The 27394-nt window shown below is 52.4% G+C and overlaps 1 protein-coding gene and 1 long non-coding RNA gene across 5 annotated transcripts; one reads left to right on the top strand and one right to left on the bottom strand.

Annotated features, from left to right (window-relative positions):
* Positions 1-3: 3 nt before the first annotated feature.
* Positions 4-27373, bottom strand: TECR (trans-2,3-enoyl-CoA reductase). 2 transcript variants are annotated; one of them, XM_084756558.1, is made up of 13 exons: positions 27217-27373; positions 2633-2683; positions 2091-2142; positions 1692-1736; positions 1501-1604; positions 1309-1424; positions 1096-1201; positions 945-1017; positions 813-856; positions 662-719; positions 503-591; positions 292-337; positions 4-218 (listed from the first exon to the last, which is right to left on the bottom strand). In XM_084756558.1, the coding sequence occupies exons 1-13, from the start codon at positions 27229-27231 to the stop codon at positions 91-93; spliced, it is 927 nt and encodes a 308-aa protein (XP_084612684.1). In that variant the 5' UTR covers positions 27232-27373; the 3' UTR covers positions 4-90. The 2 variants fall into 2 exon arrangements, with proteins under 2 accessions (XP_084612684.1, XP_084612683.1); XM_084756557.1 differs by lacking the exon at positions 27217-27373 and having other exon boundaries at positions 2633-2889.
* Positions 3039-27206, top strand: LOC311583203. Of its 3 annotated transcripts, none has more exons than XR_014774407.1 (3): positions 3039-4595; positions 11898-12026; positions 24067-26659. It is a non-coding gene; the product is annotated as an uncharacterized lncRNA (long non-coding RNA). The 3 variants fall into 3 exon arrangements; XR_014774405.1 differs by lacking the exon at positions 3039-4595 and adding an exon at positions 26678-27206 and having other exon boundaries at positions 10669-12026; positions 26448-26507; XR_014774406.1 differs by lacking the exon at positions 3039-4595 and adding an exon at positions 26678-27206 and having other exon boundaries at positions 10669-12026; positions 24067-26507.
* Positions 27374-27394: the final 21 nt, after the last annotated feature.

Below are 27394 nucleotides of genomic sequence, written 5' to 3'. Positions count from 1 at the left end.
CAGTTTGGTAAGCAGGTTTTATTGTTGCTGCTGGAGAGCATGGCCTCATCAGGACAGTGGGGCGATGGGTGGGGAGCCCACGCGCAGCTATCAGAGCAGGAAGGGGATGATGGGCATGCGCAGGGGTGGGTAGTCACGGAACTCCTTCAGGTAGCTGCGGTGCTTGCCCTTGGCCCAGATAGTCATCTGGGTGAAGCCCACCAAGGAGAAGAGGGCCACTGTGGGCAGAAGGGTTATCAGAGTGCTGCCTCGCCAGAAGGGCAGGGCACCGCACAGGAGCAGGGGACTCACCTGGGACACACTGTGTCATGATGGCAAAGCCGATCCAGGAGCCAACCTGTGGGCGGCACAAGCAGGGTGAGGGCACAGACCCGGCGTCACATGCATCCCCGGAGAAGGCAGGCAGCATCCTGACCAAGCTCAAGCTTTGTTACCCCCACACCCACTCCCACACCTAACTGCAGGAGGACCTCAACCCTGGAGCAAGAAGGCAGACCCTCACCTCGTAAGTGTAGTTGGGACAGGACACCAGCAGGAACAGCCAGGTGAAGGGGTTCTTGGTGGGGTATGGGATCTTCCTGGCTTTGGACCCTGCATGCAAGGCAAGAGTAAGTCAGCCCCTCGCCCCGCCCACTCAGCCCCGCCCCCACAGGCCACTTACCAGCCGGCCGAAGGTCCCGGAGAGCCATGTGGATCGAGAAGTTACCAAGCTGGCAGATCTGTCAAGGAGAAACACTGAGTCTACAGCCCCTAGCCTCACCCACCCAGCCACCTCACCTCACCACACTTGGTTGCCGCCCCAGCCTCTTTACCACAAAAACGGCCAGCGCCAGCTTAACCTGCTGAACTCCATAGGCTGCAGAAAAGCAGGAAGAACCCCGTAAGAGGAAGGCTCGCTCGTGGCGGGGGTGGCGGGGGCTAAGGCACTGTCCCGGCCCACTTACTAGGGGGTGTGTAGAGAGGGTGGTTGATGTAATAGGCCATCCACGCAGCAAAGCCCCAGTAGTAGGTGCAGTTCTGAAAGAGCAGATAAGTTAGTTAGCCTCGGCTGGGCGGGTGCTGCTGGCGGGCAGAGCAAAAAGTAGGGGTGCTCACTTTGAAGATGTTTCGCAGAGGCATGGTTCCGTGAGAGAAGCGGTGCACAAACAGTGTCTCCAGCAGGCGCTTGACGTAGTGGAACGAGTGGCAGATGCAGGCGAGGCTAGTGAGGTAGCTGACTCAGCTGGGGCTAGCCCAGCCCCGCCCAGCCCTGCCCAGCCCCGCCCAGCCCCGCCCAGCCCCGCCCCCCTCTATCTGGGCCCCACTCACTGCACCACTGTGTGCCGGCTGGATGTGAAGTCGTATTTGCGGCCATAAATGAAGGGTACCCGGAAGTAGAAGAGCAGGTAGATGAAAAGGGGCCCGGCATACTCAGTCAGGAAGACCTGGGGGGACCCAGACACAAGGTGAGCGGCCCCAGAGTGGCTGAAGGCAGAGACCAGGGAAGGAGTCGGAGCTCACCGTCACCCAGCTGATCTGGGCCCCCAGGTCCCGGAAGTAGAGCGTGGCCGTGGTGCCCACAGGAAGCTTCTGCAAGACATCCTCGTCTTTCAAGGACTTTCCCTCTACAGAGATCAGTCAGGGTTCAGTTACTGCCCTGGCTTCCTGACCCCAGGAGCCCAAGGGAAAGGCTAGTGGGCAGCTGTACTCACTCGGGTCCAGGCGGAGAGACTGGCGAGCAGGATACCACTGCGGGTCTGCCAAGGAAAGGTGAGGGGTTGCAGGACCTGGTCTGACAAGGTCCAGCCTGCCGACCCTCCTAACTGCCTCTCAAGGCTCCCGGAAATCCTGGACCCCCCAGCTCCTCCCACCCCGTGCAAGGGCAGACAGGACAGGCAGCAACTCAATTTTTGTCCTTTGGATAGCAAAGAGCATTCCTGTTTGTAGCCACACAGGGGCAGCCTGCCCAGTCAGCCAGGCCTCACAGATTGTTTCACAGTGTGCCTGCCGACAGGCTCTCTCTACAAGCCCCCGAGGAAGAGGCATGTGGCCCAGGTCCCAGCCAGAGGGGTGGTGGATTGGGGATCGGCGTGTCAGGGGCTTGGACTCACGCGTCTTGGTGAAAAGGTTCTTGATTTCAGCAATGGTGGCCTGGGGCTCCACCTGAGAGAACATGGGCTATCAGCCCTGAGGGAGCCAAACCCAGGATGGGGGAGGGAGCTAGCGCACACAGGTCAGGCTCCAACTGGCTGACTTCAGTGGGGGACACATCTGTCTTCCACCTCCTTCCCAGGCTGCCTATGCCTTCCCCTTCCAGCCCCGGGCAGCGGCCACAGCTGCTCACTCTGAAGCAGCGGTTCTACCCTTCCTAATGCTGCGCCCTTAATACCCCGTGTTGGGGTCGCCCCCAACCATAAAGTTGTCTCACTGCTACTTCATCACTAACTGTGCTACTGTTACAGACTGTAACGTAAACATCTGAAGTGCAGGGTAAGTGGGCCCAATGGGCTGAGAACCGCTGCTCTAGATGAAGGTAACGCCCCTTGTGTGCCCTCTGAAGGACGGGGGCACTAATACCTGCATCGTCCTACAGGAGCTGTGAGGGACAGGGACCCAGGCCTCTTGGCACTTCACCCCAGGATCACAGTCCTACCTTGTCCAGGAAGCACAGCTTCTCCCTCGTCTTTGCATCCCGAATCTCCACCTCGAAGAAGAGAACCGCCTTTTTATGCTTCTTGGCTGCCTTTTGGGGCACAGGCATGGGAAGGCCATCCAGGCCTTGGTGGGCCTCTTTGGCCGCCATGCTCAAGCTGATATCCATGCCACTGCCGGCCCTACTGCGCTGCCGACCAGGCCGTGGTGCCACTGCCAGACGCCAGCCCCCACCTCCGACCTCCCCTCACAAAGCTGCTCTGAGTTGGGCTGGGCAGCATGATCAAATTCTGCCACGGTGCTGGAAGGGAGCCTGTGTCTGACCAGGCCCAGCCTGCTTCAATGCCAGATGTAACCCGAGTGGCACCAGGGCCTGCCCCAGCTAAATATAAAACCATCCCAGCCCGAGTCCCCCAAAGGAGCCACACCACAGTCCTCCCTTGGGGGCTACCCTCATACAAGCAGTTGAGTGGACACAGCCCCTCAAAAGTGCCAGGGACAAGAAGATCCTCCCAAGGAGGAGGAAAGGCCAGTGGCAGGCGTGGCGAGTCTGGCCCCCCGTGCCCACCTCTAGCTGGCAGGCCCTGAGCCTGGGAGGTGCCAGCTATTTGGAGAATCCGGGAGAGTGATCACCCACTTCCACCTCTAAGCTGTGAGGGACACTGGATTATTTCCCTTGTGCATTTGTGTTCCCAGGGAGGTGACAAATTCCCTAGTTATTGGTGCAGAGTACCTGTCCCTGAGTGTGGAGGAACGGGTCATTCTTCACCAGCTCTGCCCACACCTGGTTCAAAACCACCTGCATGGCAGTCCACCGTAGCTGGCCAGCATCACTGTGCTCTCCCATGGATGAGCCCCCCAAAGCCCTCAACACACAACCCAGGCCAGCTTGTACCCTGAGGCCTGCAGCCCCCATAGGAGAAATCCCTAGGCTGGGGCTGGAAAGCGGTGCACAGGCCCAGAGTAAGAAGCAAGAGCCCCAGGGGATCTGAGCCATCTGCCCCAGAAGGTCAGAGAAGGCTACTGGCATGTCCAGCATTGCCCACGCTGGCTGGGAGAGGCCTAAGGGCCCTGTAGGGATCTGCCATTTCTCATCTGGAAGGAAGGGGCATCACAGGCCAGAGAAGCTGGCCGCTGCCACCCACATGCTCCCAACAGCAGAGGCAAAGGCAGGATCCCATCATCAGCCCTAGCCTGCAGTCCCAGGGCTGCTAGTCCATGAGTGGACCAACATGGTACTGGCACAAGGGAAGTGTGTGTGTGTGTGTGCGTACACGTGCAAGCATGCACGCCCGCGCATGCACATGCATGTACGGGTAGGGAGGCCCCATGGAAGTGACCCTACACAGTGAGGCAGCCCTGCAGAGCCTGGGCCTGAGTTCAGAACAATGCATCTATGCCAGACAGTGGCACGCAGGCCTGCTTGTCCATCCATGCCAGAGCCTACATCGTGGACACCGCACAGGAGAGAGCAGAGATCACCCAGCACACCCTGCCTCACCCGGGTGAGGTCTGAGGGGCAAACGACTGCAATACCAGACTAAGCAGTCCTGCCCTGGAACCCCACTGACAAGGCATGAGAAGGAGTGCAGAGCAGAGCATGCTAGAGGGGCTAGCTCGCTGGAGATATATTAATAGTGCTGGGCCCCATGAGCACTGTCCACATGCTCAGAGTCCATGTGAATCACAGGAGGGCGGCACAATGTCCACTGGGAGAGAAGGCCATGGAGTTCTTGCTGAACCACTCAACAGCTTAAAATACAACCAGCCCCTCTCCCTACTGGGCCAGCTGCCGGGGAGGGCTGAAACCCTACCCTCTCCCCCAGCTGGGGCTCTGCAACAAAGCCAGGAGACCTGGTGCACCAAGTGGCTACAAGTGGGCAGCAAGCGAGCAGCGTGGAGAAGCAGGCCCACACGGAACAGCAGTTCCCACGCCACACGGAGAGGAGTTGCCTGAACCAGAGGTGAGTCGGGCCTCTCATGGCCTGCCCCACAGCCACCAGCTCCCCAGCAGAGGTCTAGGAGGCCCAGGGGGCCAGAGACCATTCTTGCTGCAATGTTTGCAGCTCCGTGAGCCTCTAGAAGTGTTTCAAAATCAAGATGAAAGTGATGTTGAGTGTAGCAAGGAGGGTGGCTAGGTTAAGGAAAGCAGACTTTCAGGCTCAGGGTGCCCAGGACTGGGCCAGGACAGACAGAAAGCAACCTGCTGGTAGCCTGGAGGGGGTGGGGGCGGGAGCAGGGGGACACGCTAAAGGACACCTGCTCTTTGTGGGCGATGAGAAGGTGTCAGTCACAGAGGTGGGTTGCACAATTAAATGGAATAAAATCCACGAGGTTATGGACTTTTGGGGCGGGGAGGGGGAATCACTCAGGATTGAGACAGGGTCTGATTCCTTTTAGCCTAGGATAGCCTTAAACTCGAAACACTCCTGTCTCAGTTTCCCAGGTGCTGGGGAATGAGTTGTCTACTGCACCCAGCAGCACTGTGCACTTTTATTTAATCACAGGAAGTGCACTGTGGGGACTCTCACATCACAAGGCACATATGGTACCACTGAGTTACACCCCAGCCCCAACAGGTAACAGGCAAAATGCCCATCAAAAAAGGAAAAACAGAACAGCTCCAGGGAACAGGTGGACTCTCCTCTCTGCAGACTCAGGAGACTGGGGGAGACCTCGGTTCCCACTGCACTCCTTGACCACTGCCACCCCCCGCCCGTACTTGTCCCACACACACCCACAGTGAGGCTAGCCTAGAGCACAACCCTGGGGGCACCTAGGTCTGGGGTCAGAGGGCACAGATGGCTACTGAAAGGTGCCCCAGCCAGGGGAGCCCTGCCCCTGAGGTAGGCAGCATAGCTGAGCTAAGGAAGGAAACCCTACAATAAGATGAATCTATCCCATGAGGCTTGGAGGGAGAGCTGCTGCTGAGAGCACATCGGGCAGGGTCAAAGACAAGCAGAAGGACAGGAGCCCTGGCACAGGGCACGTGTGCTGGTTCTGTGATGACAGCCCCACTAGTCTGAGGTTGAGATAACAAAGCCCAGCCAACAGCCACTCATAGCAGCCCAAGGACAAGGACGGCAAAGCAGTGAGAGGTGGAAGAAGCCCACCCTAGAGATGGACGGGCCCTGGCCTTGGCACGACACTGTGTGGCAAGGGCAAGGTTGGCGCAAGAGAGAGAGGGGCGCCTGTTCCTTGTTCTCAGACTCCAAGTAGCACTGTAGAGGCTGCCCTAGCCTGGCGAGGCAGCAAGAAGACAGAAGCAGGCCCCTGTCCCTGCTACAGGGCTCCCCCCTCCCTCTTCAGGCTACTGGACACATCTCTTCACAAGCTTTAAAACAGCACCCCACCCTGCACGGTGGCAAACACTTGGGGTCCCTGCACTCAGCAGGTGGACTTGGGGTCAATTCAGAAACAGCCCTATCAGCACTATGCCAAATTTGTGGCCAGCCTGAGCTACATGAGACGCTGTCTCAAAAAAATATTAGAGAAGACCCAGGAGTCCTTCCCCCGTCCTGGGCCTGGCTGTTGTCTAGCACCAACAGTGGTCCCAGGCAGCACCCAGCTCAGTAGCACCCTAGGGAAAAGGTCACGGGATCTAGCCTGCGGCCCTCCCAGCTCCCCCACCCTGGCTACTCCTTCACCTCTCCAGGAGCCTTGTTCTGCCGCCAAACCACATCCCCGCCATCTGATATAAGAGCCTCCTGCTCCCTGGAAGCTTCCACGTCTACACAGCAGTCTAGGCTGCCAGGCCTCACACTCTTGGTTCTGAGGCGCCCCACACTGAGAAAATGGATCAGCTCATCAGACTCCAGCCCCCAGAGAAACTGGGGTATCCGTCAGTAGTGACCCAGAGCTGATAGGCTCTGCAAGGCAACACACACAGTCTCTGGACACTAAGCTTAAAAAGGGCCATTTCCTCTCTGTGTGGCCCTTAACAAGGTATCCCCTTCCTCAGCTGCCATCTCCAAAGGTTAGTGTAGGAAGTAGAGATTAAAAAAAAAAGAAAGAAAGAAAGTAAAAAGGAAAGAAGGAAGGAAGGAAGGAACATGAACATTTAAACATCTCCCACCTAGAATAAATGCTACCACAGGTAAACACTGGGCCAGGCGTGGTGGCACACAGCTGTAATCCCAGCACTGGGAGGTGAAGGCAGGAGGATGAGAACACGGGAGGCCACCCTTGGCTTGGCCTTGGTTACATACCAAGACTTTGTCTCAGGAAAAGAAAAAGCACAAGACTATCACACAACTGGACTGACTGTGGCAATGCGCAAGGGAAACAGCCAGGCACTGCTGAGCACTCAGGCCCCTCTGTCCTGCAACCTTGACTGCATCCATGAAGGGACCCAAGGTCAGAGGCCTGACAGGATTATGCCCCCACCCAGCTGGTGGCAGTGAGCCTGAACACAAACAAGGGGCCATGTGGGAGGAGAGGGAAGGGGGGTGATGACAGCCAGCGGGGGCCAAAATACTTTCCATTGTCCCCTCATGCCAACAGGTAGAAGGATAGCCAGCACGGACAGTCCTAACCCTTATGGTCAAGTAGACAGCTGGGATGCAGGACGGGACCAAAAGAAAGCTCTAACCTCACTTTTCTACAATCAGAGAGGCCTGGGGAGCCACTACCTGCCTACCTGCCTCCTCTCTCCCTCCCCAGAGACGCGGGAGCAAGCACTACCAAGCCGTCTCCCAATTCTAGCCTCTGTTCAGGGGGCAGGGGCAAAGGAAGGGCAAACAGAAGCAACCTGTATGGTCACGAAAAGCTGAGGAAAACCAGGAAGGGAAAGTAGAGAACAGCGACAGAGTGTCACCTAGGCAGGGTAGCACACAGCAGTAATGCTAGCCCTCAGGAAGCAGCCTCAAGTTCAAGGCACATGAACATTTAAACATCTCCCACCTAGAATAAATGCTACCACAGGTAAACACTAGGCCAGGCATGGTGGCCTCCAGTTCAAGGCCACGCAGGCCTACATAGTTCCATGCTGATCACAAAGACCCTATCTCAAAATAAAAATAAAAATAAAAATTAATAATAACAACAACAATAATAATAAAGTTAAAAATAATGTAAAGGAATGAAAAAGCTAGCTATACCTTCAAAAGAACTGCCTGAGCAAAAGACCCTGGAGGAGGGACACAGCCATTCACCCACCTAGGGAAAGAAATTCCAGGCAGAGACAGCAGCAAATACAAAAGCTGCACGGTACCCAGCCTGCCTGAGGGCTGGTTAGGAGGCAAGAGCAGGGCCAGGAGACCCAGCTGCACAGCGCCACGGGGAAGACGTGGCTTGTTTCTGAGCAAAGAAGGGACAAGGCACATTCAAGTGCTCACAGGCGCCAGTGCTAGAGGAACTGTCTGAGAGCAAAGCAGAGGCTCCAAGACAAGACAGTGAGAGACAAGAGAGGATGAGCAATGCTTGAATTCTAGACAGTCGTAGAGGCAACAGACCCCAAGCAAGATGGTCTGAAAGTGAGAGTGAGGGAGCAGGAGTCTGTGATCTGCTGAGCCCAGCAGGAAACAGCAGCCCCATGGGGGCCAGGCTGGAAGAGTGAGGTCTGCTTCACAAATGTGCCCCTGGCCCTGCTCGAACGTCCTCTGCTGCAGAGTTCTTGTAGTAGGCCAGCTTGATGCCTCCTACCACCCTGCCAGGTGAGCCACTAAGCTACACACCTAGAACTCTGGGTACTCCAGTATGGGGCCTGCCCAACAACTCTAGGTGGGGGCACTGTGAACAGTTACAACCCTGGCCCGACAACAGCTTCACAAGCGCCTCTCCTTTCACACCCCCAGTAGCCAGAGGCAGCAGGAACTGTAGGTGTCTTAGTTAATTCTCTACTGCTGTGGATACGACACCATGGCCAAGGCTTTCTTACAAAAGAAACCATTTAATTTGGGGCTCAGGGTTCCGAAGGATTGGAATCCATGGCCATCGTGGCATGGAGCACGACTGCAGGCAGACAGGCAGGCATGGTGCTGGAGCAGTAGCTGAGAGCTCACATCTTGATACCCACCCCCAGTGAAACACCTCCAACAAGGCCACACCTTCCAATCCTTCCCAAACAGTTGCACCAACTAGGGACTAAGTATTCAAATATGTAAGTCTATGGAGCCACTGCTTTTCAAACCACGGCAACCAACTTCATGTTCACGTCCCAGATGAGGAAGCAAGGTCTACAAGCTGAGTAGCGCACCCAGGTCACCTAGGAGTGAGTGAATGACCAAGCCAGAATGTCAGCCATGTACAAGTTCAGTGCTGCCCATGAGTTCACAGTGACAGAGAGAAGACACCACTGTGCCAGGCTCTCAGCCCTGGCCCAGCCCTAGACAGCCTACCAGAGCCACAAAGTCAGCATCTCCATGTGGCAGGACAGCATGCTCTCACCACTCACTGCTACCTGGAACCCCAAGTTAAGATCCCAAGACCCTCTCTGGTCCTTCAGCCAGCTGTTGCAAGCACACATGAGGCCTAAGGGCACATACGTTCTTCTTAGGGACACTGCAGAGCCCAGAGGGCAGAGGCCTGGCCCAACCATTGGCCCAAGCACAGTGCAGCCAGCTTACCAGTTGCAGACAACACAGCTTCCCCACGTTCACCGGAGACGCCAGCTCAGTGTTTTTTGGCTACCATTCCCTTTTACTTTCCAGAAATACCCAGTAACCCTGATAGTGTTATGATAGCTGATGACCTCCCGCAGCTGCCAGACACCAGCACAGGCTGCACCTGCTCCAGCCCAAATCTGTCCTTCCTTGGTGGCCCTGGCATCTGACTTCATTTCTCCAGGCTGCACCAGGGACAAGCGAACAGGTCTTTCACTAGCTAGCCTCTCTAGGGGCAACAGTGAGACCAAGCTACCTAGGGCAGGAAGAGCACAGATACTGGCCACCTACACTTGGACTGTGACCAGGTTACTTGGTCTCCAACCCCTGTTGCAAAGTGAAAGAAGCCAGAGTCTGAACACGATGTTCACAGGCTCTCAAACCAGGACAGGCACCAAGTGCAGAGGCCACAGCAGTGAAAGGGGGTGGGGAAGAGGAAAGGGGAGAGGAGAGGAGAGAGGAGGGGAGAGGGGAGGAGAGGAGGGGAGGGGAGAGGAGGGGAGGAGGGGAGAGGAGGGGAGAGGGGAGGAGAGGGGGAGAGGGGAGGAGAGGAGGGGAGGGGAGAGGAGGGGAGGAGGGGAGAGGAGGGGAGAGGGGAGGAGAGGAGGGGAGGGGAGAGGAGGGGAGGAGGGGAGAGGAGGGGAGAGGGGAGGAGAGGAGGGGAGGGGAGAGGAGGGGAGGAGGGGAGAGGAGGGGAGAGGGGAGGAGAGGAGGGGAGGGGAGAGGAGAAAGGAAGTAGAGGGAGGGGAGGGGGAAGAGACTAGGCTAGGCAGGTAGACACTTGTCACCAAGCCTGATGACGCAGATCTACCCTCAAGACTCACGTGGTGGAAGGAGAGAACAAATTCCTGTAATGTATCCTCTGGCTTCCGCACCATGTGCGCAGACACACACACACTGTTTTTCTGTTGGAATTTTTGTTTGTTTTTGAGGCAGGGTCTCACTATGCAGCCCTGGCTCGCCTGGAACTGCCCAGGTAGACTGGGCTAGCCTTGAACTCAGAGATTCACCTACCTTGGCTTCTGCCCAGCAACATAATTTTTTTTTAAGTTAATTTGTGCTGAGTGTGGGGATATATATCTTTAAACCCAGTATTCTGAAGGCAGGGGAAACGAGATCTCTGTGAGGTTGAGACCAGCCTGATCTATAGAATGAGTTCCGGGCCAGCAAGGGCTACACAGTGAAATTCTATCTCCAAAAGCTGCACTGACCTCTTAGCACCACAAAGGGTTAGATAAATAAAAATGGATAAACTAAAGTATGGATTATGGTAGAGAGAGCATTTGATGAGTATATGCAAGTCTCTAGCATACAAAGAAAGGGACACCCAAGATCAAAGTCTCCAAAAGCAACTCACACACACAGAGGCCACAGCACACATTATTTAGAGCCAGTCCCCTTTTTCTTTTCTTTTTTTCTTTTTTCTTTTCTTTTCTTTTTTTTTTTTTTTTTTTTTTTTTTTTTTTTTGAGACAGGGTTTCTCTGTCTCCTGTGGCTGCCCTGCCCTGAAACTTGCTTGCTCTATAGACCAGGCTGGCCTCCAATTCAGAATTCCACCTGCCTTGGCCTCCGAGTGTTGGATTAAAGGCGTCCACCACCACCGCCTGGCTCGTCTCCATTTTCAAATGCATGCAAAATGTGTCACCTACACAGGTCATGAGGATGCTACAGAGGAGCCAAGGGTTAATCCACATTTCTTGACCCCAGAACCCCACAGACCTACCTCTGCTAGCACAGCCTGGTACTAATGCCATACCCAGGGCACCTCCTAAAACCAGAGAAGCCAAGGCAGGTTGGGGCAACAATTCCCTGTTCTCCTATGGCAGGTGAAGGCCACCAGCACCATCTGGCCTAGGGACCGGAAGTGTCACCAACACTAGGTAAGGTCAGAAAGGCAAACGGGAAGGCTCATGGGAGAATCTAACCCTTGGGGCTAAGCAGGAAGGTGCATGCCTAGAATCCCGGCAATGGGGCAGAGGACACTGCACTCAAAGCTAACCTGGGCTACATAGCAAAACACTGTCTCAAATAAAAAGCAAAAACCAGAAAGACTGCTATAGCACCACCCAGTGGACTGCAGGAAGAACCCTGCCCTAGCTACCAACATCAGAAAGTCTGACAGCTGTCCAGCACCCACAGCTTCCAAAGACCCGTGGAAGGGCTGAGACCTAGGCTTGCATAAGGCCCTGAACTTAATTCCTAGGACCACAAAAACAAAAACCACCTTTCTGGCAGCTGGGCTATGTCAGCAACAGCAGGTGCTTAGTATGTACAAGGCCAAGGATTTCATCCTCAGGAAAAAAGAAAAAAGAAAAAAGGCACTTCCCAGGGCCAGAGGGGATGCCCCTCAACTGAATCACCCCCTTGCTTCCTTCCCTTTCCCAAGGGTGTGGACAGGTGGAATGCACATCTGCCCCAGTGCTCTCACAAGGCTGCTAGAGATGCTGTTACCCTACTCACTGACAAGAAGCTGCAGCTGGGAGACACAGGTCCCCAGGACAAGGCTAAGAGGTCAGAGGGCTAGACCCTGCCCCTTCTGCCCCTCAGAATGGACGAGCCCTCTGCCCTCCTCCAGGGTTGCACCTCTCCCGTCCACAGGTCCTCACACCTGCTGTCCTCTTGCATTTAGTGATTTAACACAGGCCTCTCTCCACTGCTGGGCAGGAAGACTCTGACAGGCCAGGAAGCTCAAGGAAGCCAGCGTCCCTGAACCGTGAGGATGGACTGACCAGAGGTAATCACCAGCCACTGCTCACTGTGCCGACGTCCAACTCCACCCAAGACAGCAGGCAGGTGAGTCTCCTCATGAGACTCCTCATTCTTTTTTCTTTTTTTTTTTGGGGGGGGGGTGGAGTTTGAGATGGGGTTTCTCTATGTAGCCCTATGTAGCTCACTTTGTACACCTCGAACTTGCAGCAATTGCCTGCCTCTGCTTCCCGAATGCTGGGGTTAAAGGCATGCGCCACCACGCCCGGCTCACAACTCATTCTTAAAGAAAGATTTCTCCTTTATGAATAATCGCCTTTCCCATGTGAAAAACCAAGGTTCATTCAGACACTGTGGAAGTCTCTGGAGAGAGAGAAAATCTTTGCCAGGGGCATGCTGAACATATATAAAGTCTAGTTTTAAGCCCCAGAATAAAGGAAAGGCAGTGAGAGAATGAATATATACAGGAAACAGTTCTACACAATAAATGAGAAGCTAGCATGACATTAAAAAAACACACACACAAAAAAAGGAGCAAGGCGTGTGGCAGGTGCATGAGGTAGCTGTGTGTGTGTGGTTTTGTTGTTGGTTTTTTGTTTTGTTTTGATTTTTTACATAAAGTGGTCAAGAAAGGCCTTCCTAGCCATAACTTAGAAGGCAAAGGCAGATGGACCTGACTTTGAGGGTAGTTGGGCCTACATATGAGTGCCAGGACCCCCCGGCACAGTGAGACTCTACCAGGGTGGGAGGGCGAGGATGGGGCTCCCCAAAGGGACTTGCAACCAAGTCCTGAAGGGAGAGAGAGACTCAAGGCGGCCATCCTCAAGGGAAGAATAGCTGTGCAGAGGCCTTGACGTGAAGCAGGAGGTCACAGATGTGTAGCCTGGAGTCACATGCGGGAGGGAAAGAAGAGGTGCACACACGGAGGTCACATGGCAGGTGGGTGAGGTCTTCTGCTGTGAGTGGGAGCTCCGGGAGCTCCAGACAGAAGCGTTAAGGCCTGCCTTGAGTTTAAGTTTGCTTGCTGTTCTGATTTTGACACAGGCTCACTGTGTGGCCCTGCCTGTCCTGGAGCTCGCTCTACAGACCATGCCTGTAGTGTCTGCGGCCTCGAGAGTGCTGAGATTAAAGGCTTGAGTTCCTAAGGGACCTTTCTGAGAGAACTAGGCGTCTGGGAGCAGAGTCCAGCGGGAGGCTGTGGAAACACTCCGCTCTGCTGGGAGCTTCAGAGTGAGAGACCCATCTCAAAGACTCTTTCTGTACCTCCACAGAAGTCCTATGGATGTGTGCTGCTAAACTGCTGTGGAGCTGGAGGGTGGAGCTCAGGAGTGAAGCCTGTGCTTAGCATGCACAAGGCTCTGGGTACCATCCCCAGCAACAAGGAAAGAAACTAACAAAAAGGCAGCTAAGCAGCACGAGGGCGCAGCCTGAGACTAAACAGGATGAGACAGTGAGGCCAGGAGGGGAACGAACGCTGGAGCCGGGACTTAGGTTTGGGTTTGGCTTGCTAGTTTGGGGTGTTTGTTTTCCATTGCTTCCTTTGGTTGTTGTTGTGCAACTTGGGAGAGAGAGAGAGAGAGAGAGAGAGAGAGAGAGAGAGAGAGAGAGTGTGTGTTATGTGTGGTGTGGAGTGTGTGTGTGTGTGTGTGTGTGTGTGTCCACTGAACACCCACACGGAAGGCAGGCATCCCAGCACTGAGAGGTTAAAGCAAGAGGATTTCAAGTTCAGGCCAGCCTGTGCAAAAACTTTATCTCAAAAGTAAAAAGAATGCACCTGGATCCAGATGGGCTCAGGGTGTGGCCTTGACACACGAGCCCAGATTCCATGCAGAGCACCAAAATAAGCAAATAGTAAACATGCACACATATATGGATGTTTTATCCTATTTATTATGGTGATCTCCTGCTTAAGGAACAATAGTGATTTTCTCTCCACCTTACAGAGGGAGGTTACACATAGGGCATTTCTGTGTAGGTGTTGGCGTAGGAATATAGAGGCCAGAAGGCAACCTCGGCTGTTATTCCACCTGTTCTTCAGAGCCAGGCCTTTCACAAGCCTGCCGCTCACGGATTCCAACAGTCCAGCTGGCCACCGAGCCCCAGGGATCCATCCACCTGTCTCTACCTGGGACCACATGCACGCACCTGGCCTTTTCACAAGGTGCTATGGATAAACTCAGGGCCTCATGTTTGCACAGCAAGCACTTACCAACTGAGCCGTATCCCGAGCACCTGTTCATTCTGTTCATTTATTTATGTACTAAGGAGCATGTGTGTGGAGGTCAGGGGACAGTTCTTTGTGCTGTTGACTCTCTCCGTCCATCTTTACTTGGGGTCTGGGGATCACACCCTGGTCGGCAGGCTTGTATGACAAGCACCTTTACCTGCTAAGCCATCTCAGCAGCCCTCCCACCACCCCATTTTTTAAAGATTTATGTATTTATGTGTAGGAGTGTTTGCCTGTGTGTATATATGTGCACCATGCGCTCCTGGTGCCCATGAGGTCGGAAGAGGGTGTCATACCCCTGACCTAAAATTATGGATGGATGTGAACCCAAAACCAGGGCCTCTGTAAGAGCAACAAGTGTTCCTCCAGGCTCAGCCAGCTCTCCAGCCCCTAACACCACCACCACCGTTTTAAGTTGACGTGTAATTTTATTTTTACCTCAGACTGAAGTTACTTGTAAGTGACATTATCTCTTCTGTACCAAAATTATTGTAAACATCGAAGGGATTCCATTAGCCTATAATGGCTGAACAGGAAGTTAGTACCAAAGTGTCATTGCTTTCTTTTTGTTGTTGTTGTTTTTTGGGTTGGTTGGTTTTTGTTTTGTTTTGTTTTGTTTTGTTTTGTTTTCCGAGACAGCCTTGGCTGTCCTGGACTCGCTTTGTAAACCAGGCTGGCCTTGAACTCATAGAGATCCACCTACCTCTGCCTCCCAAGTGCTGGGATTAAAGGCATGAGCCACCACTGCCCAGCAAAATATCGTTTCTTTTTAAATAAATAAACTTTTTTTTCAAAAGTCAAGGCAGAAATGGGCATGGTGTGGATACTTTAGAAGGCTGAGCGGCGGCAGCATCATTGGCTTCTAAAGAAGCTGCTTGCTACCTTCAGTGTCAGGAGGATGATCAGCTGACAAGCCACCACTGAAGGCCAGCCTAGCATATGATCAAATGCAGACTGCGTGTGCGTGTGAGATAGGAACTGCTGCACAGGCCAGGCTTGCCTCTGCTGTGCTTAGACGGCAGAATGTTACCACTGGACCAGGCCGTCCTCTTTAATGTAAACACTAGCTATGTTCACAAACATAATACAGAGGGAAGGGAAAAAGTAGAGTCAAAGTACACCACCCCAGTTCCACCAAGCAGACTCCTGAGGATCTACAGAACACCTGGCTTCCTCTGATAGGAAATGTTTGCAGCCAGGGGTACTACTGGTGTATACCTGCTATCCCAGCATTTGGCAGGTTGAGGCAGGAGGATTGCCAGGTCAGGCTACATAGTGAGACCCTCGCTCAAAAAACCCTAGGTTAAGAGGCTAGAAAGTACAAGGACCTGAGTTTGAGTCCAGAACCTACAGGGAAGAAACCAAGAGTTTAATCCCAGCATTGGAAGATACAGACAGGATTGTCACGGTTATGAGGCTAGTGAGACTCTTCAAAAAACTTAGAAAGAACGGAAAGAACGCTGCATGGATGGATGGATAGATGGGTAGATGGAAGGATGGATGGATAGATAGATGGATGGATGACATCACTCAGCATGGTGGGCAATCTGGGCTCAAGTCCCAGTCCAGTCCCAATCCCAGCCCCATGGGCAGGCTGCAGGCGCTCAGCCAAGCCATGAAGCAGTGTTTAACACTGCTGCACTCAGTTCTGTCTGAGGCCAACTGCAGTGGCCTCCTTCACAGTGACCTCATCTCCAGGGCTCCTCAGGACAAGTCGAGTCGAGAAAACCCCCAGCCCTCTGCAGAAGCCTAAACCCCCTTCCCTCAGCAGGGAAAAGGGAGAAGAGAAAACATGGTGAAGGTGGAGAAGAGAGGCCACAGGGTGTCAGGGAAGTGCAGGCTACAAGCTTGAGCTGAGCCATGATGGCCACCCACAGAAGGCTCCTGGGGAAGCAGGAGGCAGCTCAGAGCTTGGCAGAGTCTGCGACTATCTGGAGCTTCGACTTTTGCCCTAACAAAAAGCCCCTGGAGCAAATACGGCTGCAAAGATAGTGTGACAAGAACTAAGAAAGGGCCTTGAACTAAGGAAGGTTTAGAGGTGAAAGTGGCAGGAACCTGGGGCACCACTAACTAGCACATGCCACTAGTTTTCAGGAAAAAACCAAGTGTGTATGTCAAAGCTAAGCAAGGTAGAGCATGTCTGTCATCCTAACCCTCAGGAGGCTGAGACAACCGATCGAGATTTCAAAGCTACACTGGGCTATGTAAGCTCCAGGGAAGCCTAGACTATGGTGTGAGGCCTGTGTGTGTGTATGGGGGTGGGGGGTTCCAATAGGAAGATTGATACTACCAGATGCTCTCCAGTTTGAAACCTGAGGTGGGGAGGGACAGCTCAGTGGTAAGAGTGCTTGCTTGGGGCTGGAGAGATGGCTCAGTTGTTAAGTCTGCTCTCCCAGAAGTCTTGAGTTAAATTCCTAGCAAAAATATGGTGGCTCACAACCATCTATAATGTGTTCTGGTGCCCTGTGCTGGCCTGTAGGTGTACACCTCTGATTCCAGCACAGCCAGAGGCAGGCGGATCTCTGTGAGTTCAAGATGAGCCTGGTCTACAGAGTGAGTTCTAGGGAAGCCAGAACACAGAGAAAGCCAGAGAGAAAGTGAGAGAGAGAGAGAGGGAGGGAGGGAGGGAGGGAGAGAGAGAGAGAGAGAGAATGAGAGAGACAGAGACAGAGAGAGACAGAGAGATGCTGTTGCTCCTACATAGTTTCATTTCCAGTGCCCACGGCAGGCAGCTCACAATATCCTGTAGTTCCATCTCCAGAGGGACCAATGCCCTCTTCTGACCTCCAGCTCTAGCGCTGGAAAAGAGAAAAGAGAGAGGGAGGGAAAGAGGGAAGGAAGGGCAAACTCCCACAGTACTAAATCAAGGCTTTGTCTGCACAAGAAATAGGAGTCCTGGTAGATTATGCTGTGAGTGCAGGCCCCAGACTCAAAACCAGATCTTCCCGGAACTCCAAGCCTGCACCACACCCTTAGAGGCCAGAAGATGCTGTGTTCTCTCTGGTGGGCTTCCAGGGAAATGGGCCATGTGACTGCAAACAGAGTTTGTGCTGGTTTTGCTCTGTGGGCCAATGGCCAGAAACAGACTCACATCAATAGATCTGCAAGCTCTGAGGTCAGCTGGAAACTAGGAGGGAGCCAGAACACCACACACACACACACACACACACACACACACACACACTCTCTCTCTCTCTCTCTCTCTCTCTCTCTCTCTCTCTCTCTCTCTCTCTCTCTCTCTCTCTCTAGCGTGCCTACCTAACCCAAAGCCCAAGGTTCTATCTTCAGCACCAAATGAACTCTGCATGATGGTACCCAAAACCCTGGCAGGAGGATCAGAAGTTCAAGGTTATCCAAGGCTACTAAATAGACTCAGAGCTAGCCTGGGCTACATCAAAGCCTGTGTCAAAAGGTAGCAGACATAATCTCAGCACTCAGGAGCCTAATACAGGGGAGCACAAGCTCAAGGGCATGAACTAGCATGATCCTAATTTCAAAAAATTAAAATTAAAGCATCTATACTGACCATGGACACTTTCCTTGTCCTTATTCCCTGACATTACAGAAGACCTGCATACTCTCTATGCAAAGACCGCACCAACAGCCTGGTGGTAGTGGCACACACCTTTAGTCCCAGCACTTGGGAGGCAGAGACAGATGGACCTGAGTTCAAATCCAGCCTAGTCTACAGAATGAGTTCCAAGAAAGCCAGATAGGGCTATACAGAGAAACCCTGTCTCACCAAACAAACAACAACAAAACAAAAATCACTTTAGAAGGGATTTAAGAATTCTTGATTTTTCATCCTGGGAGCACTGGAATCAATCCCCCAGGATACCAAGTAATGCTCCTAAGGATTCTGACACTGTTCAGATAGCACCCCAAAAAGTGACGTTCCACAGCCCCTCCTAACCAGACTCCATCCACCCTGCATCCACACACACAAATGCACACACAGTTCAGACTCTAGCAGAGTCCTCTGGCTCCAGAGCGTTCCCAGAACCCATGTGTACTTCCTTCCCTACCTGACTTGACAGACAAGACTCCCACACTCCCAGGGGTAAGAGCATTCAGAAGGGACCAGGAGGACCAGGAGCCCTTGCACCGCAGCCCCTCCCCCCAGGGCTGCCTGCAAATGGCCATAAGCTCCGCTTGCAGCAAAAACTATGCACAACCCCTGAGCTATATAAGTACCTTTCTCTCTTGCAAGCAAGGCTGGGAGAGGCTGAAAATAAGGAGCAGTGGCCCTGTGCCTTCCAGATGCAGAGTTTATGCCAGGGCCCCCAAGGACTTAAAAACAAAGTACAACATCAACAGGTGAGAGAATTTCATCATCCCAGGCATGAAGTCCACAGGTCCCTAGAGAAGCTACAAAACCATGCCCTGCCTAGCCAGCCAGAGACCCCCACAATGGAGGCTGGGCCCCAGGCAGTGGCTGCCGTCTCGGCAGGGCTCAGAGGAGGGACTGGGACAGGACTGGACAGGGAATCCCACAGCTGTGGCCAGGGCACTGTGGGAAACTGGCAGCAGCCCTCCACGTGTCAGGGCATCGACACTCTAGAGCACTGAAAGAGCTCCAACTCCAAAACTAGTCATCCCATCAACAAACAGGCCGACAGAATAAAGAGAGAATTTCAAAACTACAAACGGCCAAGAAAACCAAATGAAAACAGGCCAGACGTGGTAGCCACACCTTTAGTTCCAACACTCAGCGGGCAGGGCAGGAGCAGCTCTGTGAGTTCCAGTCCAGCCTGCTGGGAGTCACTGCGAATTCCAGGCCAGTAAGGGCTTCACTGTGATGTCTAGTCACAAAAGGAAAAATAAACAAACAAACAAACAAACAAACAAAAAACAAGAACCAGATGTGCTGGTCACACCTTTAATCCCAGTACTCTGGAGGCAGAGGCAAGGGGATTTCTGTGAGTTCAAGGTCAACCTGGTCTACACAGTAAATTCCAGGCCAGACAAGGTTATAATGGTACATGTCTTTTTTAAATTAAAAAAGTAAAAGGTGGCTGGGACTGGAGAGAGGACTCAATAATTGACAGCAATTGCTGTTCAATAATACCACTAAATCAACAGTTGATCTGGATCCTAGCTCATAAAGACCTCCAGATCCAAAGGATCTGATGGCCTCTTCTGGCACATGCACGCACACATGCATACGCGTGCACACACAAATACAATCGCATAAAAATAATAAATTAGGGGAGCTGGAGAGATGGCTCAGAGATTAAGAGCATTGCCTGCTCTTCCAGAGGACCTGCGTTCAATTCCCAGCACCCACATGGCAGCTCATAACTGTCTGAAACTCCAGTTGCAGAGCATCTGACACCCTTTGCAGACAAAACACCAATGCCCATGAATAAAAGATAAAAATAATAATAATAAACTGATAAGTTTAAAAACTGGGGAGGCAGCTGAACAGATGACTCAGCAACTAATAGCACTTGCTGTGGGGCTGGAGAGATGGCTCAGCGGTTAAGAGGACTGAGTGTTCTTCCGAACGACCCGGGGTTCAATTCCCAGCACCTACATGGCAGCTCACAACTCTCTGTAATTCAAGATCTGATACTCTCACATAGACATACATGCAGGCAAAAACACTAGTGCACAAAAAATAAAGGTAAATTTTTACAAAAAAAATTTTTAAAGCATTTGCTGCTCTTGAACAGGACCAGGTTCAATTCCCAGTAACGCCTGTAACTCCAGTTTCATGATGCAACCCCTTCTTCCGGCCTCCACAGACCCCAGACACACATGTGGCGCACATACAGATACACATGTGGGACACATATAGATATACAGGCACACATGTGGTGCACATACAGATACAGACACACATGTGGGACACATACAGATACAAAGGCAAAACAGTCATCTACATAAAATAAATAACTAACAAATGGTAGAACCTGAGTCTGCTCCCCAACACAGAAGAGTGGGGGCTCAGGCAGGTGGCACTTCAGGCAGCATATGGGGTACAAATTTGCCTTTAGATTGCAGCCTGGGAACTTGGCTGCAGCCAGGCAGCGTGCCCAGCGCCTCAGCCTCCCTGGCAGCCCCAGCGACTGTATCCTTATCGTGGCCTCCTCCTACCTGAGGAACATCTAGAAGGTAAAGTAACCACCCTGAGGACAGGCCAGGTGGCCCCAAAGGCACGTCCCTTACAAAGTTCACACACCCCTCCTTGCTCGGGGCAGAATCGGCATATATTGTAAGGCCAGACCACAGCGTGTATACCAGGACAACTGGAGGCGGAGAACAGCAAAGAGTGAGCTTGGCATGCTCCAGCCCCTGGACTCGGCCCCAGTACCAAAGAAGAAAACAGTAAACCAGATGGAGTGGTGCACGCCTTTAGTACCAGCACTCAGTGGGTTCACGGCCAGCCTGGTCTATACAGTGAGTTCCAGCTAGCTACGGCTGCATAGTGAGACCTTGTCTATTTTTTAAAAGGGGGTAGGGGGTAGACACAGAAAAGCTAAAGGCACTGAGCACATGGCCACGTCAGCACAGCTTTATTCTGATTACGATGGCCAGCTACCCTCTCACAGCTGCGGGAAGTACCCCAGCTGTTAAACATTCTCATCTGTCACTATCAATAGCACCAAGAAGGTGTTAAGACCTGAACTTGACCAAACAGCTTTCCACCCAGCCAGGCCTGCCTGTCAAAGGGCAGGACTCCCAAGCAAAGCCAAGGATGTTATCAGAACCAGGAGTCTCTTCTGGGCCAGCTCTAGGCAGTGGCCCGTCTGTCCAGGCCACTCTCTCCTGTCCCCTCTACTCAGGAGTCAGTGAAGCAGGCCTCTGCAGTGCTCTGGGAGCCTCTAGGTCACAGCAGCATGACTGACCATGCACATCCCAACCATAAGCTCAGCTCCTCCTCCTCTGCCAAGGCCCCGCCTCCTCCACTGGGACTCTGCCTCCTCCTCGGAGACCCACCTTGTCTTCAGGTCTTTCCTGCTCTGCCTGACTCCAAAGCCCTGAGCTGCTCAATGCAGCACTGTACTGTGCCAGCTGCTCTGCGCTGCCTGGCACTGAGCCAAGGCTAGACACCGTGGCCCTAATGTTCCATGGAGCTCCAACACTCAGACAGGACAACCCTGGGCAACAGAGATGGTTATTCCTTGTACTCTCCAGTGTGCCATCGGGCCAGGCAATCTGATGACCTCTTCTGGCCTCTGGAGAGCACGGGCATGCAGGTGGTGCACACATACGTACACGCAGGCAAACACCCATACCTACACACATAGAATAAAAACAAGAGCACGTGCCATGGCTCCCCTGCCACTGGCAGACAAGGATTTCATTCTAGCTCTGCTGCAAAGCCTGCGAGCCTCGCTGTCTGCCTGGGACAGGAAATCAGGACAGATACGGCTAAGTCAGGGGCTGGGCAGGAAAAGCCATGGCCAGCGTCAGCTCCCATCTGCACAGTGTTAAGGCTGAGGTACCCGCGTTATAATACATATAAATTAACAACCTGCCCCGATATCCTGTGCAGCTTAAAGATTCTGCAGGGAAATGTGCAAACTGAGACGCCACCTGCCCAGGGCACAGGCCACACCCGGATCATGGTCTGAGGCACCCTTTAATGCTCACAGCGGCCAGACCCAGTGGCCCACATCTGCACCAGCACATCAAAGAAATCTAAAAAGTCTGCCAGGCATAGAGGTTCATGACTTTAATCCTAGCACTTGAAAGGCAGGGGCAGGCAGATCTCTTGGGAGTTCTAGGACAAGGCTACCTTAAGAGACCATGTCTCGAAAAAACAAAAACCTAAAAATATCCCACCCAACCGTCTCCTGCATCCACACCCTTGTTAGTGCTTACCTAGCCCATCAAGATGCTCCCCAGCCTTCACAGTCCTTTCACAACCAAGCAGGTTCACTCCAAGGAGCGAGCTCAGACAAGCTGAGAGTTAGCTAATCCACTGCGTCAGGCCACCATTGCATCAGGTGCCGGGCCAGAATTCCGCCTCGGGCCTGCCTCGGTGCTCGCACTCAGGTCTACTTTCTCCTTACCTCTCACCTACCAGTGTTCTGCCTCTAAGCAACTGCCTCACAGGGCCAAGTGTGATGACACATGCCTGTGACACCAATAATCAAGGCCAAGGCAGAAAGAACACAAAATCAAGTCTGCCTATGTTACACGGTGAGACCCTGGCCAGAAACCCAAGGAGGAGCTAAGCTGAGCCTGGGAGAGCACGCACCTTTAGTCCCAGCACTCCAAGGGCAGAGCCAGGAGCATCTCTGAGTTTGAAGCTAGCCTGGTCTACGCAGCCAGGTTCCAGGTCAGCCATGGCTACACAGTGATACCCTGTGTAACAGGGGTGCTAGAGCAACAGGCTCAGTGGTTTATAGATACATACTGACTTTAGCACCCACATAACACCACAGACCCATAACCCCGAGCTGTGATGGGCAGAGAAGCGGTGCTGGGTACTGCTGGCCTCCAGCCTAGCTCCAGGTCCAGGCTTCTGCTTTGAAACTTGGGCCCAGAACGATAAAGAGCACCTGGCACCGTGCTCCGGCCTCTGCACAAATCCACCCTCACACAAGCGGCAGTCACCAAAAACACACATCTAATAATGATGATGACAGCAATAGGTTTTTTTAATCAAGGGCTAGGGATACAGCTCAGTGATAGAGCACTTGCTCAGCACATGTAAGAAAGGCCCTGGGAGCCAGGCGTGGTAGCGCACACCTGTAATCCCAGCACTTGGGAGGCAGAGGCAGGCCGATCTCTGTGAGTTCGAGGATAGCCTGATCTACAAAGTGAGTTCTGGACAGCCAAGGCTACACAAAGAAATCCTGTCTTGGGGTGGGGGGAGGGGGGGGAGCAGGGAAGAAAGGAAGAAAAAAGAAAGGCCCTGAGTTCCAATATCTAATATTTTTTTAAAATAAAATTAATAATGTAATAATAATTTTTAATGGCTCTTGACCAAAAGTCTCAGAATTTTCATACTGAATCATTGAAGAGAGCCAGCCAAGCAGGAACTGGCCTGAGGCATGGTACTAAGTTGGTCTAGAATGATCTGCAAGGTAGGTACCAAGACAACTACCTTTATAGCCTGGTATGGTGACTCTCACCATTCCATGAACTTAAGGCCAGCCTGGGCTACAAAGGATGTCTCCAAATGGACTGACTCTTGTGAGATGTATAAGGCACAACAGCTGTCTCCAGCTACCATAGGCACCATTTCCAATGTCCTCTCCAGTAACAAAACACTAATAGAATAAAATTAAATTAAACAAAACCAGCCTAGGATAAGCAGTTCACATACCAGCCCTGTTGCTTTACACCAATCCCAAGGCCAACCTGCTCTACAGTGTCATCTCAACTAGGCCATGGACAGGACTCCCTCTCCTGCTAGATAAGCAATGACCTGTGCTGACATGAAACTTATCAAAAAGCCACACTCTACTCCAGGTAGGATCCACTGTACCTTGGGTGACCCTGTGACACTAACTGGCCATGTGACCATAAGGACAGCCTGAACTTCTCTGGGCATGCACCTAGCTAACGCAATGCCCGCAGGACAGAAAAGGGTGTCGGGCCCTAGAACTGTTGTTACAGATGGGGGAGACAGTGTGGGTGTTGGGAACTGAACCTGGGTCTTCTGGATCCATGGCTCCAGCCCCTGCACACCAAGTACGTCCATCACAATCAATTGCCTGGAGGAGCACCTCAGCAGCTGAGTGCTCGATTAGCCTGTGCAAGAACCTGGGGTCCAGGTCAGCACCAGAGTCCAAAAAAAACTTAACTGTACGTCACCTCTGAGGTGTCTACCTATGGGCAAGAAGTCTTTCTCTTTCTTAAAATTCAGTGTATTCTAGAACTTGGTTCTCTCCTGCCACCTTGTGGGGTCTAGGGATTAAACTCAGGTTGCCCTTCCTTCAGAGAAGCACCAGACCTGATGCTCTCTCACTGCCTCCACGTCTTCTGAGATAGGGGAGGCCTCCCAGTGGACCGAAGGCTACCTGAGGGCAAAGGATGGACTCAATTCTTCAAAGGTATCTATTTTGTCTTCTAAATTACATTTTTCAGCCAGCACTTGGAGAGATTGAGGGAGATCTCTAAGTGCTCTACAAGTCAAGTAAGTCTCAAGCCAGCCAGAGCCAGTCAAAACTACACACAGAGATTCTTTTAAAAAAAAAAAAAAGTTTTTTATTTACTGTAATTGCATGTACACTGACGCATGTGTGGAAGTCCAGGGACAGCCTCTGAGAGCTGGCTCTCTCCTTTCAGCATGTGAGTTCCAGGGATTAAACCCAAGACTTCAGGCTCTTTGCCCACTGATCCATCTTACCAGGGTGGCCTAGAACTCACGACGGAGCCAAGGATGACTCTGGACTTTACTTCCCCAGTACTGGGATCACAAGCATGAACCACTGTGCCTGGCTGGGATGGAACTCAGGGTCCCCCGCAGCCAGCCAACCGCTCCAGAAATCTATTCTTTCATGCACACAACTGACACTCTTTCCCAAGGTCTTAGCTGTGAGAGCATCGCTTCCATTTTTACTGGTCTGGCCCAGCAGTTGCAAACTGGGCTAGAAGACAGTAGACGCTCCCATCCCAAAACCATGGCCTCAGTGGGTGCTGGGCAAATGTCAATGGAAAATAAGACAATACACTGGGAAAGAACTTTTTATTCCTCCAAGGTCACCTTGGCTTGTTTGGTTTTATTTTCTTGTCTATTTCATTTGGTTTGGACTTTTTGAGACAGGATTTCTATCCCAAGCTGGCATCAAACTTACTATGTAGCTAACTTCTGTGTAGTTAAGCAGCTTTGTAGATACCGTCTGACCTGCTGACCCTTCTGCCTCCATACCCTCAGAGCGGGAACTACAGCCATGTGGCAGTTTGCCTGGTTTTATTCAGTCCCAGGGATCCAGCCCAGTGCTTCCAGCACATTAGGAAAGTGCACACCAAATGCGCTACCTCCCTGTGCCCCAGCTTGGCTCTTGTCTACCTTCCTTGTGCAAGACTGAGATGGAACCCAGAGCCTCGGGTGTGCACGCTAAGCAAGTCCATCTAGGGCACCCTGAGAACTGAGGCAAAGAAGAGGCTGAAGTACATGAGGCCATGTTTTCCAGACCAAACCCCGAGCCCTGAGGCTGTGCTCGGGTGCCTAGAGCCAAACCACCCACCCTAGCACCCGCAGAAACCCACCTGGCCTGATGGTGCAACTAGCAACTTAAAATGCCTGGCTGGAAAAGTGCATCCTCCACCTGTGCTTTCCAACTGAACACGGACAGCTTTCCCCCAGGGCAAGAGAGGAGCTGTGAAAGGGAAAGCACACCAGGAAAAAACTTCCTTTTGAAAGCACAAAGTTGAACTGGGCATAAGGATTACAGACTCTGTTTTTTAAAATGAAGGACTTGTAGATTAAAGGTTTCAAAGGACCTGGGGAAAATACCAAAAAGAACCACAATACAGAAGATGAATAGAAGTAGTACAAGGCAGGAGAGATGGCTCAGCGGTTAAGAGCGCTGTCTGCTCTTCCAGAGGTCCTGAGTTCAAATCCCAGCAACCACATGGCAGCCCACAACCGTCTGTAATTCCAAGATGACACCCACAGACATACATGCAGGCAAAACACCAATGCACAGGAAATAAAAATAAACAAATTGTTAAAGAAAAAGAAGTAACAGTATTCAGTCAGGTGCAGTGGCGCACACCTGTAATCCCAGCACTCAGGGAGCAGAGGCAGGTGGATCTCTGTGAGTTGGAGGCCAGCCTGGTCTACAGAGTCCAGGACAGCCAGGGGTACACAGAGAAACCCTGTCTTGAGAAACCAAAAAATAAAAATAAATAAAAACAAAATAAAATTATCTCCTATGTATTGGAGATTCCTAAAGTATTTTGATTCCCAGACACAAGTGGTGGTTGCCAAGGGCTGGGAGAACAGGAAACAGGCAGCTGATATGGTGTAGAGTTTTAGTTTTACAAGATCAATGAGTTTGAGTGCTGGCCTAACAGGAGCAAGGCCCTGAGCCTCAAGCCTAGCACTACAAATTGAGGGGAGCAGTGGAGACAGGGAAAGAGGACAATGGTGAAATTTGCCCAGTATGAATAGACTGAACTATACTGAACTGTATACTGAACTGAACTGAAAATGGCTACCGTGGACAATTTGGTAAGTTTCATCACGAACTTAAAATTTGGGGAGAAATACAAGCAATCCCTCAACTTGCTAGCTTTCGTTTATGGAACTGCATGGCTAGCAGTTGGGAACTACTATGCCTTTGAAACCTGCATTTCCTCTCTCTGTTCTGCAGTCACTAGCTGGGACCTTTCGACAACTCACTGGACATCTCTGACTTTCACCTACATAATCAGTAAGTATCCCACCTCCACGGGGCTATGAGTTTGAGGTCAAAATAACAGAATCTCAGTAATACAGCAGTAAGCTCTTGCTAACGTGTTCTTTTAAGAATGTATGTGATCGGTTACTGTTTTATGATGGTTACCTAAGAGCCGGCAATAACGAAATTAATGTCATCAATAGGTCGAGAAGAGCATGCAGAAGACTTTAAGAGAAAAAAAAAAATGACTTGAGGTTCCAGAATGGTCTTGCGCGTTCTGACTTCTTCCCTAGAGGTCACCGTGGGCTGGTGTGACCATGGAAGCAACCCTCTCGCCACCCAGCAGCTAGGGCGGGCAGGGCGTGCGAAGGTCGGCAGAGGCATGCCCGCTGCAGGGCCCCTTCCTGGGCCCGAGGCTGACACGAGTGCAAGGTGTGTGCAAAGACTCGCCAGCACCAAGAACAAGTGCTCCACGCTGCACTCCTCCGGGACGCGTGCCACTCAGACCACCGAGGGCGCTGCAAGGAAACTACAAGCTTCTCCTAGGCCCTGCAATACCCTAAGAAAAGGGATCCCCCAAACGGCCTGGGTGGCCGACTTATAAATACCTGCCTGCACATGCGCAATGGGATTGCACTGCGCCTGCGCCACCGGCTGAGAGCCGGACCTAGAAAGAGGGTGCCGAGGCCCTGCAGGGACTGCGGACTACGGCAGCAACGGCTCAGGCGCCCACGCTGCTTACCTCGTAGTGCTTCATGGTTCCTCCACAGGATGTCACCCGCTCCGCTGCAGCTCAGTGGCCGCCCTGCCGCACAAAACACTACCCGGGTCCACACGCGGGGAGCCGCGCTCCACTAACTCCTGCTCCGCCCCTTTTACGCATGCGTCCCTCCGGCCAATCAGCGTGGTGTGCACCCACT

This window comes from Acomys minous (assembly GCF_964271855.1).
Source record: "Acomys minous genome assembly, chromosome: 14".
Taxonomy (NCBI): Eukaryota; Metazoa; Chordata; class Mammalia; order Rodentia; family Muridae; genus Acomys; species Acomys minous.
The sequence above is the reverse complement of the archived record's forward strand: the minus strand, read 5'-3'. Positions and strand labels throughout refer to the sequence as shown.

Bases quoted from the DNA above. Each gene is read 5' to 3' on its own strand.
- TECR (XM_084756557.1), bottom strand. From the start codon at position 2,800: ATGGATATCAGCTTGAGCATGGCGGCCAAAGAGGCCCACCAAGGCCTG. The intron at 720-812 runs GTAAAGAGGCTG...TCTCCTTGACAG, and splicing joins TGGCGCTGGCCGTTTTTGTG to ATCTGCCAGCTTGGTAACTT. The intron at 338-502 runs GTGAGGGTCTGC...TGCCGCCCACAG, and splicing joins GTCCCAACTACACTTACGAG to GTTGGCTCCTGGATCGGCTT.